Genomic DNA, 12716 nt, shown 5'->3' with positions numbered 1-12716 from the left:
CGGAATCTCCATAGCCTAAAACGTGGGATTCCGTAAAAAAAAAAATTAATAAATAAGGGGGGGAAAGGTTCAGATTACATATAGTCCATCTCTACCAATTTTATAAATGATGTCTGGGGGGGTTAACAAAAATGTTATATAGAAATAATACATTTCTAAATCTCTTAGAGAGATTTATACAGTAGCAGCACAATAAAGTGATGATATGTTGTCAACTCAATGTGACAGTCCCATGAAAGGAAAGAATGCTACTGCTATTTAGCCCTAGGAAACACCGTTTCCTGTTGGCCAACATGGGACTGTCACATTAGGTTGACAACATACCTTCACTTTAAAAATGTTATATGTTTAATATATTAATGGAAGATGTCTCTTTCTAGTCTAAGAGAGTCTTACATTTTCTGTTTTAAGTATACTATTGCAGCTGAAAGTACTCTTGTAGTCTGATGTTATGTGTAGGGGATACAACAGATTCATAGGAGTGGAGGTGAAAAAAAGGACTAAAACTAACACCTAGAAGAGGGCCTGTTTACACTTTCTGTCTGTTGTTAGGGAAAACAAATAGGATTGAAGACAAGTTTAATATAACTGTTTCATCTGCTGGAGATGCAAGTGTGATATCTTTTGTGACTGGATGCCCTTCCTAACACCAATCACTTTATAAAGTTTACTGGGTGGTTTTCTTTTTGCGACTCCCAGCATTAGTGAAGCTCTCTCAAGTGAATGGGATTGTAGTAGAGGTGTAAGTGGTTTTATGCTAGGTGTCTTGCTATAGAAAAGATACATGGCCACTCTGCATCATATAGGATAGGGTGAAAGTAGCTGGAAAGATAAAAATGTTAGTGACAAGGTGTCAGAGCATACTCTCAAGAGTGTGTGATAAGCACAGAAATGGTGGAGAGCAGCAGTATAATAAACTTGTAGATAGATCAGAAAATGGAGATGATGTGCAAGGTAGAGAGAGAGAGAGAGAGACGTACAGGAACAGTGATGGAAATCAGAGATATGCAGTAGTGACTGGAGATACAAAAGGGTGTTAAAGATGAGATATGGCGGTCCTAAGATGTAACTCAGAGGAGAAGAGATACCTGGTGACACAGGAAAAATTAATTAGTAGAAAATTAAGTGGGAGGGGATGGTATTAAAAGAATTAGTTGCAGAGAGGTGAGGTAATTACTAACATAAAGGAGAAATATTTTCAGATTCTGTTGTTATATGATTACAGCAGCTGAATAGTATTATTAGGAGAGTGATGGAGGACTGGGTGTTAGAAAGATGAGAAGTGGGGAAAGCATAACAGAAACAGATTGGGTGCAGAGGAAGGGCCCAACAAATGTATAAACATAAGCCTAATGCTTCAGGATGTCATTTTTACTGTGACAGACAGGCCTTATCAAACACATTGAAATGCCAATTGTGTTGGTCTTTTATCATCTTCACCATACAATCAACCTTCATTTTACTTTGTAATATGTCTTTCTGGGTCATTGTCAATCATCATCAAGGTGATCTGCAAAATGGTCTCATAGAATTGATCTTCCTGAGTGCATCTGAGATATTATGTTGGTTTGAATATGTAATGCGAACAATTGACATAACTAGGTGATAGTGCCTTGAATTGCTAGTGTAAAAAAACTCCATATTGGAGGCAGGTTACAGAATTGTTGAGATATACTAGGGATTAGAGACGAGCTTATATGATGAAAATTTGCAAAGATGCATTACCGACCTATCCATTTCATTTTAGCATGTTTAAATGATTATGACAATGATGATGATGATGTTGATTCGGTCAGTATATAAACTTTCTATGTAGTTATATAATGGAGTATTTGTTTCCTTTCAGGCAACAGAGATAAACAACAAGAAGTATGCTGCCACTTGGTCAATGAATGGAAAAGTATATATATGGGATTTATCTAAACCATATGAAGCCATCAATGATACAGAGAAATTGAGCTACTATATCAGGAATTGTTTATCTCCAGATCCAATTTTCAATTTTTCTGGTCACCATGTAGAAGGATATGCTTTAGATTGGTCTAGAATCACTCCCGGTAAATTCTTAGTTATTATCTTTTAAAATGCTGCCACTACACCAGTTAGTGCTTGTGCACCTGTTAGAATTTAAACAGAAAAGTTGTTTTAACTTAGAGCCCTTTATACATCTAATTTTTATATGAAATAGAATTATCATTATTGCTATAAGATTATAAAGTATGCATCTATCTCAAACAAATATATGAATACCTATCTAAGTTTCATCTTCCTGGGCTCACCTTCAAGACAGACTAGATAGAACTGATAATATGATCAAGTAAAAGCGTTCAAATATAAGTAAGAAATTCAGAGATAGACAATGCTGAATTATGTTCATGATAGGAAATTGTGCCCACCTTCATAAAAGTATATTTTATTGGTTTATGTATTTAGTTACCAGTCTTTTATCTTTTACTTGTTTCAGTTATTAGATTGTGGCCATGCTTGGGCACCACCTTGAAGAATTTTTAGTCAAATTAATCAAACTCTAGTACTTATTCTTTGTTAAGTCGGGTTCTATTGGTCACTTTTGCTGAGCTGCTAAGTTACAGGAACATTAACACACCAACACTGGTTGTCGAGTGGTGGAGGGTGGGGAAACAAATGCAGGTACAAAAATATATGTATAAATGATGGGCTTCTTTCAGTTTCTGTCTCCAAATCCACTTACAAGGCTTTGGTTGGCCTGAGGCTATAGTAGAAGACACTCAACCAGAGCCTGGTGTAGCCATCTGGTTTCACCAGTCCTCAGTCAAATCGTCCAACCCGTGCTAGCATGGAAAGCGGACGTTAAACGACAATGATGATGATGATGATATACATACACAGTTCCTATCTACCAAATCCAGTCACAAGGCTTTGGTTTGCCCAGGGCTATAGAAAACACTTGCCCAAGGTGCTATGCAGTAGAACTGAACCTGGAACCATATGACTGGGAAGCAAGCTTCTTACCACATAGATGTGCCTACACTTGTTATTTATAACTTCCCACATGCAATTTTAGTGTATAAAAACATCCATATTAATGCTTAATATTAAAATATAGTTGATTCAAGTAAAGGGAGAAATATACTTTCTGCTCCTGTCTTTAATGATCAGATCTACAATTAGAATTTATGTAGCAGCTATTATTGGTAGAGTAAGTTGTAGTTTGTCCGTCTTATATTAGTAATTAGTTTCATAATTTTCAGTTTTGTACCTTAAGACATAAACCACATTAATTACATTTATATGTTTGTTCATTTTCAGGCCAGTTAGCATCAGGTGATTGCAACAAAAATATTTACCTTTGGAAGCTAAAATCTGATTCTAGTTGGTGTGTTGAACCAAATCCCTACAGCAGCCACTCAGACTCTGTAGAAGACATCCAGTGGTCACCCACAGAAGCCAATGTGAGTTTCTTGATGAAAATATATACTCAGTAGAATTCTATAGTCTCTTCATTGGATAGAAATGATCATTATTGATTTAAAGGTTGTGTCACTGGAAGAGAAAAATTTAAATGATTGAATGTGTATTTGTGTTCAGTATAACAACTGAGTGATTGAAGATTTGGATTCCTAAACGATGTCTGTTAGAACTTCACTTTTGCTAATAATTTTAGGACGCAAGCATGAATGTGTGGTTAAGTATTCTTCACAGTCATGTGATGCCAGACTTGCTCCCTCCATATCACATCTTGGCCAACTGTATTCTACCATATCCTCAGTTTAATAGAACTCTTGTGTGCTTCAAGATATATATATGTATGTGTGTGTGTATGTATGTCACACGTATGTACATGTGTGACTGAAAATCAATTAAGGTTGTTAATCATTTCTGCAGTCTATGGAGGAATGGGTAAATTTGACGTATTTGTATGTGTATAATATAAGTTTACATACAAGTTTGTATGTACATGTGTGTGTGCAGGTGTGGCTTGTGTGGTAAGTAGTTTGCTTCTCAACCTGGTTCTGGGTTCAACCCCACTGCATGGCATTATATGTATATGTGTGTTTGTATTTGTAAGGCTGCAACTAGTGGCTTTGCTTATTTGATATCTTCTGTCAGCACATCATCTGCTAGCTTTGTGCTTTCAAATTCCCCTGGAATTATAACTTCCCTTGAGAAACCGTTAAGGGTTGGCATCCCCATCTAATCCTTGCTAGCATGGTAAAATAGACATTAATCAAATCAACAACATACATACACATACCACACACATGCCAGAATGAGGTTCCAGATTCAGTTCTACCACATGACATCTTGGGCAAGTGTCTGTAGCATAGCTTTAGACTACCTGAAGCCTTATCTGTGAAACTGGGTAAGAAAACTGTAGGAGCCTATCGGGTAGTCTGTACCTGTAATTTAAAGATCTGGCCTTGTCATACCACTACCAGATATAATAAGTTGTACACAGTGATGTTCAAATGTAAAACATCCTTAAGATTTATCCAAGTGTCTGTTTTGCTATTTGCTTTGATTAAAATGCTGTAGTTGAAGTATTAAGAACTGTCCCCAGTAAGTGTTGTACATTTAAAGATAATGAATGTATTGTTATCATCATTATTCAATGTCCACTTTTCCATGCTTGCATGGGTCAGATGAAATTTGTTGAAACAGGTTTTCTATGACCAGATGCTGTTCCTGTTACCAACTCTCACCCGTTTCCAAGTCCAGATATATTTTGCATGGAAGACTGGAAACTGACAATATCGCTTATATGAAGGCGGTCCTTGTTCACTACCAACATGTGATGTCAAGATGCATCATCTAACGTCTGCTTTCCATGCTGGCATGGGTTAGACGGTTTGACTGAAACTGGTAAGACAGAGGGCTGCACCAAGTTCCAGTCTGATGCCCTTCCTAACGCCACTGGACTGGCTCCTGTGCAGGTGGCACGTAAAAAACACCATTTTGAGTGTGGCCGTTGCCAGTACCGCCTGGCTGGCCCTCGTGCTGTTGGCACATAAAAGCACTCACTATACTCTCGGAGTGGTTGGCATTAGGAAGGACATCCAGCTGTAGAAACTCTGCCAGATCAGATTGGAGACTGGTGCAGCCATCTGGTTCGCCAGTCCTCAATCAAATTGTCCAACTCATGCTAGCATGGAAAGCGGACGTTAAACGGTGATGATGATGATGATATATATATATATATATATATATATATATATATATATATATATATATATATATATATATATATATATATATATATACATATATATATATATTCAGTTTCCATCTACCAAATCCACTCACAAGGCTTTGGTTTGCCCAGAATATAAAAAATACTTGCCCAAGGTGCCATGCAGTGGGACTGAACCCCAAACCACATGATTGGGAAGCAAGCTTCTTAACCACACAGCCATCCTACATCTATATTTACCTGGAAATCAACTGAGAAGTAGGTATAGAATAAATAAACACGTAAATAACTTTTGTTGACAAAAATAAACACTGCATGTTTGTCCTCAATACACTGCAATATATTATGTTTTTTTTTTTTTGCATCTTGTTAAAGGTATTTGCTTCATGTTCTGTTGATAAAAGTATCAAAGTTTGGGATGCAAGAACATCACCAGCCAAGGCTTGTATGCTGACATGTTCCGGTGCTCATGAAGCTGATGTTAATGTGATCCACTGGAATCGAAATGATCCTTTCTTAGTGTCTGGAGGGGATGATGGAGTTATAAAGATTTGGGATCTGCGCCAATTTCAAGTAAGTAAAATGGGAATTGAATAGTTCTGAAGAATTGTAAAATAAATATTGTAAATAAGACATATTTTCATATCATGATCATTATATTTATTAAGGGGTTTTTGTTTCTTTTTAGTTTTGTGAAGTAGTATTAATCGTTCAATTCTGGACCTTACTTGATCTATTTTTCACTGAATATTCCTTCATTTATGTTTCCATCTGGCCATAATATATATATATTGTTGCATGTGATTTTTGTTTCAGCTCACTTAAATGTGATGACCACCCCAGGTTTATATGTGAAGTTAGAAGCTTATCAAATTACTGACATAAAACAACTTTCTTCTGCATATTAAAATAATCTCTGATGAGCTAGAGTTACAGACGAGAAAGATTAAACCGCTTCCAGTACTTAACTGGTTCTTTATTTCATTTACCCCTGAAAAATGAAAGGTAAAATTGATTGGGTTTGAACTCAAAGCATAACTAAAATTCTGTAGGGCATTTTGGCTGATGTTCTAATGACACTCCTAATCCACTACTGCTACAGTCTAAGTGTTATTTCTACATATTTTTATTTTTGCAATGTTTACATATACATATTTTACATCTTCCAAACTGTTGCAACATGGTATTACGCTGTCATCTAGCAATTTCTATTGTGACTCTGCTATGTGACCCATTGATATTTTCAGTAGATTTTTTTAATTAGCAATCAGCACAATTGGCCTACGCCAACTGTCCTAGTATCTTAGAAGTACCATTACATAGGTAACTCTGAGTTAATGACTCAAGAAACCATCTCATCAGATAGTTTTAGTTCTCTTTTACTTGACATTAATTAAGTGGTCTTCCCCAACACAGGATTGTTTATGAAAACGAACCCATTTTTTAAATATTTAATGAGAACACCAAGTCTGCATACATTTAGTTTTTATTTCAACTGTTTAATTCATTTATAATTTCAACCGTCTCATATATTCTTTTGACTTTCATCCACTACTACTTATAAAAATACTAATATATCATTCTCTTTACATGAACACAAATTTCTTTTTCTGTCTTCATTATTTACTTAACCTAGGAATTTTATCTCAAATGGAAATAAATACTGGCTTACCATTTCCACCATATATCTAAAAGATATTCAAACCCAGATGGGATTTGTTCTGTTTCAGAGAATAGAAGTAAAATATATAACTAAATCTATAATTTCTAAATTGGTTATTACTTTAATTGATATAAATTCTTTTTATATTGTGTTGTACTCTTTTTATCGAAGGAAGATTATCCAATCATGGATTTTCTGCTCTACATACAATCAAGTAGTGCCAAATTGATCTTGAAGAAGTCTAGTAGTAACAGATGCTATGACGGTGATTAACCCATTAGCATTTAATTCAACTATATCAGGCCAAAATATTCTTCATTTTATGTTCATCCTGGCTAGATCTGGCTTCTCACACCTACCCTGCAATGTCTTGAAATTTTGAAGCTACAAGATAATGCATTGTTTAATTCAAAAGAATGTGAATAAGCATTACATTTGAGAGAATAATCTGAATACTGAAGGGTTAAATGGTTTTATCATAGTTTGTCCTATTAATTTATAAAAAATTTCCTTCTGTTTCAGCATCACAAACCAAGTGCTATATTTAAGCACCATAGCGCACCAATCACATCAGTAGAATGGCATCCCACTGACAACAGCGTGTTTGCAGCATCTGGTGAAGATAACATGATATCTCTGTGGGATATGGCTGTTGAAAGGGACACAGAAGATGAGAGCAGTAGCAAAGATGATGAAAACATCCCAGCACAATTGCTTTTTATACACCAAGGACAAAATGAAATCAAAGAAGTGCACTGGCATCGGCAAATGCCCGGTGTGGTCATTAGTACAGCCCTTGGTGGCTTCAATGTATTCAGAACTATAAGTGTATAAACCTTGAATTGTAATTAAGCTGTTGAAAAATAAGAAAAGAAACCATTCTGAAATAATACTAATGTGCTTTGCCTTTTATTACATTCCCATCTGCTGGTTCTCCATCACACATAACCTGTGTCAGTTATTAAAAGGAACTAGAAAATTTTATTTTATAATTTAGTGACAAATGTCAAATTTTTAACTTTTGTTCAGAAAGTGAATCTCATTGAAATCTTGTTTCAATTGATTTTCTTTTGACTTGCAATTCTTTTTCATTTCATTCAAATTTAGCATGAGCTGCTACTTTATTTGGTCATTTTAACAAGGTTACCATCAGTAATGTTTTTAATTTCAGCCTTGCTTGCTTCCCATATTTAGTTGTAATGAGTTTTGTGACATTGCTGCTTATGTCTTTGAGAAACCATGATTCATGCAACCATGGTACTTCCATCATCCATTTCTGTCTTTTGCTGTGTCAATCCTTCTCTTCAAGCATCTGCAACTGAGATGTGTTTTGATGTACCATGCCAGGAATCTGTTTCCTACTAGCTTTGGTAGGTCCCCAATTTCATGCGTATCTCTGCCAATAACGTGAATGTAGTTAAGTGGTCTTTGCTCACTGTTAGGGCAGGGAAATCTCCAAAGTATAACACTTTATATGGCCTTGTGTTCAGCATAACAGTGAAGCTTATCCTGTATTGATCAACAGTAGTAGAGATTGGTGAAACATGTCCATAAATCTCCTCTTTGTTCTTGTGCTCATACCATAAAATATTTTACTGACACTTGTGCTGGTGGCACATAAAAAAACATTTGAGCGAGGTCGTTGCCAGTGCTGCTGGACTGGCTCCTGTGCAGGTGGCACATAAAAAACACCATTTGAGCGTGGCCATTACCAGTACCGCCTGACTGGCCCTCATGCCGGTGACATGTAAAAGCACCCACTATACTCTCAGAGTGGTTGGCGTTAGGAAGGGCATCCAGCTGTAGAAACTCTGCCAGATCAGATTGGAGCCTGGTGCAGCCATCTGATTCACCAGTCCTCAGTCAAATCGTCCAACCCATGCTAGCATGGAAAGCGGACGTTAAACGATGATGATGATGATTAGAAGCATAGTGTATGTACCATCAAAATAATTTTGAAGCTCCTTTTTCTTTGCCTAGGTTTTGGCTCCATAAAGAATGCTGTGTACAGGTGTCCTGAAGCAAGCCAACCTAAACAAATGCTACTCTCAAACAGAAGTGATCAAAACCTGAATGTCTCTGATTCTTGACGATGATGATGACTACTCATACACCTAATCGACTGCGTGACACATAAGACTTGTTAACATTTCTGACAATGTTGGAGTATTTCTAAATCCAAAGAAGACTAAATACATGGCTATCAGTGATTATGAAAACCACTGGCCGATTCATTCTAACAAAGGCACACAATCCAAGGAGGTCAGTAACTTCATGTACCTTTGTTCTTATGTTGCTGATAATAAGAAAGATTTTCTTATATACAAAGGTGCTAACCTGGAGAGCCTACAAGCTTCAAAACATCTGGCAGTCAAGCATTTTGAAGTCAACAAGGCTATGTTCATTCTCCAGACATTTCATTCGTTATATCTATAACTTTCCGTTCTTTCTTCCTCCCATTATTTTTTTTAAGAATCAAGGGCGGTGACACAGTTAAATCAGTAAGTCTTTGTGATGTATTTTGTTAATGACTTAAGTCCAAAATAGAAGAATGAGTTGTCTGCCTTGTGTCTGAAGCAAATTTTCAAAACATTTGCAAATAAACACTGATAAAGGCTTCAAAACATGAATGTTTTTTAGTAAGATGTAATGCAAACATTGAACCAAAAAAGAAATCTAGTATAAAATACAAAATCTACAACAAAGGATCTAAATCTTAATGACAAAAGAAAAAAGCTTAACTAAGTCAACATCCCATAAATATTTGGAAAATTAGCAATCCATATCTCCAGTGGCCCATATCCTGTTATAAACGGTTTTTACAGATTTTCTCTTCTAAATTATTGGCCAAAGATGTATTTTAATCACTGAGAATACTGCAAGAACAAGTACACTTACAGAATGTATTTCTAATGTTTATGCTAGTTCTGAAACTTTGCTAATAATTACAGCAAGGTATTAGAAAGGCCATCCAGCCATAGAAACCATGCCAAAACTGACATGGAGCCTAAACAGTCCTTCAGCTGATCAGCTCCTGTCAATCAGTCCAACCCATGCCAGCATGGAAAATGGGCATTGAATGATGACGGTGTATAGGTCTCTGCATTTGTTTATTCCCCTCTTTTATTTCATTTTCTATACTAACACCCTGAGACAGAAAACTTTCACATTTAACTCAGGGTCATCTACTCTTCCGTGCTTGCATGGGCCAGGTTGACTTTGTTGAGGCAGATTTTCTGAGTCAGATGCCTCTCCTCTTTCCAAGCAATGTCATATTCATCATGCTTTTCTAAAAGGCTGAAAACAAACAAAACTGCTTTTACAACCATCTTGTGATGTCAAGACAAAGAGACACAAACATTTTATATATGATTAGTTTATTTCAGTTTCCATCTACCAAACCCACTTAAAGATTTTGGTCTGCCCATGGCTATTGTAGAAGACGTTGTGGAGTTGAACTCAAAACCATGTAGTTGGGAAGCAAACTTTTTAAGCATTGCAGCCATACTTGTGTCATTTTTTATATAATGAGAAAAAGAAAAAAACCCAGAAGTTACCAATAATAGTAAAATGTTTGCTATTAAAATCTAACATGACAACTAAATATATAAGAAGGTACAATTGCAAGATATCTCAGGATTGCCAGTTAGTGAACATTTTTCTTGCATATGCTATCTTATAATCAAAGTACAGTGATATTTTAATAGTCACAAGATATTTGAGAGTCAGGAACTGGAGGAATTTAATGATCTAGCAATCTTGAATATATTTATTTGTTGGTAGGAATCTACTCAAAAACTCTGCTGAGCAGTTTGTTAAAGACTAAATCTAATTATTTCTAAGTAACAAAATTGAGTGGTAGATGCATAGAATCCTCATACCTAGGAATATTCTCAGAGTAATAAGTTAATATTTTACTTTTTAACTGTCTAATTTCACACTTGTTGCACTGATTAATATGTTATTAAGAAATGTCATGCTTATTTGACTTAAGGTTACGGTAATAGACACATGCCCAAAATACCATGCAGTGAAATCAAGCCCAAGATCTCATGGTTGCAAACTAAACTCAGCAACCATTTAGTCATGCTGCATCCATATTAATAGTATAAATGAAGTGAATTGACTTGAACCTGCTCTAACAACTGGATCAAAAACTTGGGAGTTTATTTTTTGTTCTACAATAATAACCGATTCCTTAACTAGTTTCGGATTTTGGCACACAACAAGCAATTTTAGAGGAGGGGTAAGTTGATTACGTCAACTCCTTTTCTCAACTGGTACTTATTTTATTGACTCTAAACATTTTATCCAACACACTAACAATTCTACCAGCTCACCACTTAACTGTTTCCTAAATAACAATCATTTCTTATACCCTGCCAGAGCCTCAGTGACAATATTCTTTCGTTGCAACAGAATGGAAGTGATTGTCTTGAATAATAAGTTTTACAGTTAGTGGTCCCCATTCCCCAAGTCCTAAACAGTACAGAAGATTTTGAGAAAAGAATCAATCCTAGTATTTATTACTTTATTTTGATGAACTTTACCTTTCCTTATCCTGTACTGAGCAACAATAATAGAGATTTATGGAATGTATCCATAAATCTCTTCTTTGATCTTGTGCTCACCATAAAATGTTTTCAGTCTTCATCAGAAGTATAATGTATATATCATCAAAACAATTGTGAAGCTCCTTTTTCCTAGTCTAGGTTTTGGCTCCATAAAGAATGCTTTGTACTCATGGAAAGGTAAAGTTGGTTTCAGTGGATTTTGAACTCAGAACCAAAGAAGTGGATCAAATGCAACTACTCAGGCATGTTATGTAAGTCTGCCATATCCAGTATATTGTATTATTGAACAAGTATTAACATATTTAAAACAGGGAGCATTTAAAAAAAAAAAAAAAAAAAAAAAAAAAAAAAAAAATCGAGCTAGAAATAATTATGTAGTAAGAAAATATTTCTCATATTTAATGTTGAGAGCATTAAAAAACTTAGCTGAATGATTATTATTATTGGGTGAGAAGGCAAGAGTGCATGGGACCATTCTAAATATAAGTCTGTACCTGTAAGTCAAAGAATAATTCAAGACTGTACTATCTCTTTGTTTCAGAGGATGTTGGATGGTGGGGGTTCCTTAACTGGCCCTAGAAATTGTCTTATGTCAGTAGGATTGCATCATTTCTTTTTAATGTATACCTTTATCATTTGATTCTATATAAGCCTCCAAATTTTGTGTGGCAAGTTAGAGAAATTATCAATAAGGTGATAAACTTGTAGAATTGTTAAAGCTTTGACAAAAGTGGTTTGTGATATTTATTCCTTCATATTTTCATCCTTTTGGGGTTGATAAAATAGTACTGTAACTGACTAACTCTCCCTCCCCCAAAATTGCTAGCCTTGTGTCAAAATTTGAAATATTATTTCCTGTAGAAAGCATCACTGAGTTAATAATCATTGAATGTTTCACTGATTTTATAGCCAGTTTGGTTACTGTTTGTGTAACACTACTTTTATGGTTCCTATTTGGAAAGAGATAAGAAATATATTTTACTTTTGAAGTGGGAATATATATTGATAAACATGTCATTTATAACTTACTTATAAGTGTTATCATTATACATAAATCCTGACTCCAGCTACATAAACACCATAGTGAGAAATATATACTCTGAAACACTAACGGACATTTTATGCGTGCATTTATGTTGAAGAGAAATAAATTCGTGTTCTTTTAACCACTATAAGAAATAGTTTCATAATTGCAGAAATAAATTTCATTAACAAGTTGAAGAATGTGAAGAAAGAGAAAATAATTGCTACATTAGTTTATTTATGTACATTTAGCATTTATAGTACAATTGGAAAGTGAAGTCATTTT

The 12716-nt window shown here is 35.2% G+C and overlaps 1 protein-coding gene across 1 annotated transcript in view; it reads left to right on the top strand.

The window, feature by feature from the left end:
* The window catches only part of LOC106878714 (glutamate-rich WD repeat-containing protein 1), a 9086-nt gene extending 1361 nt beyond the window's left edge, over positions 1-7725 (top strand). The window contains exons 3-6 of the mRNA XM_014928014.2: positions 1847-2057; positions 3289-3431; positions 5546-5743; positions 7356-7725. Of these exons, the coding sequence (XP_014783500.1) occupies positions 1847-2057; positions 3289-3431; positions 5546-5743; positions 7356-7667 (864 nt within the window). The 3' untranslated portion in view covers positions 7668-7725. The remainder of the gene's footprint in view (positions 1-1846; positions 2058-3288; positions 3432-5545; positions 5744-7355) is intronic.
* The last annotated feature ends 4991 nt before the right edge of the window (positions 7726-12716 follow it).

Source organism: Octopus bimaculoides, chromosome 4, assembly GCF_001194135.2.
Source record: "Octopus bimaculoides isolate UCB-OBI-ISO-001 chromosome 4, ASM119413v2, whole genome shotgun sequence".
Lineage (NCBI taxonomy): Eukaryota > Metazoa > Mollusca > Cephalopoda > Octopoda > Octopodidae > Octopus > Octopus bimaculoides.
The sequence above is the reverse complement of the archived record's forward strand: the minus strand, read 5'-3'. Positions and strand labels throughout refer to the sequence as shown.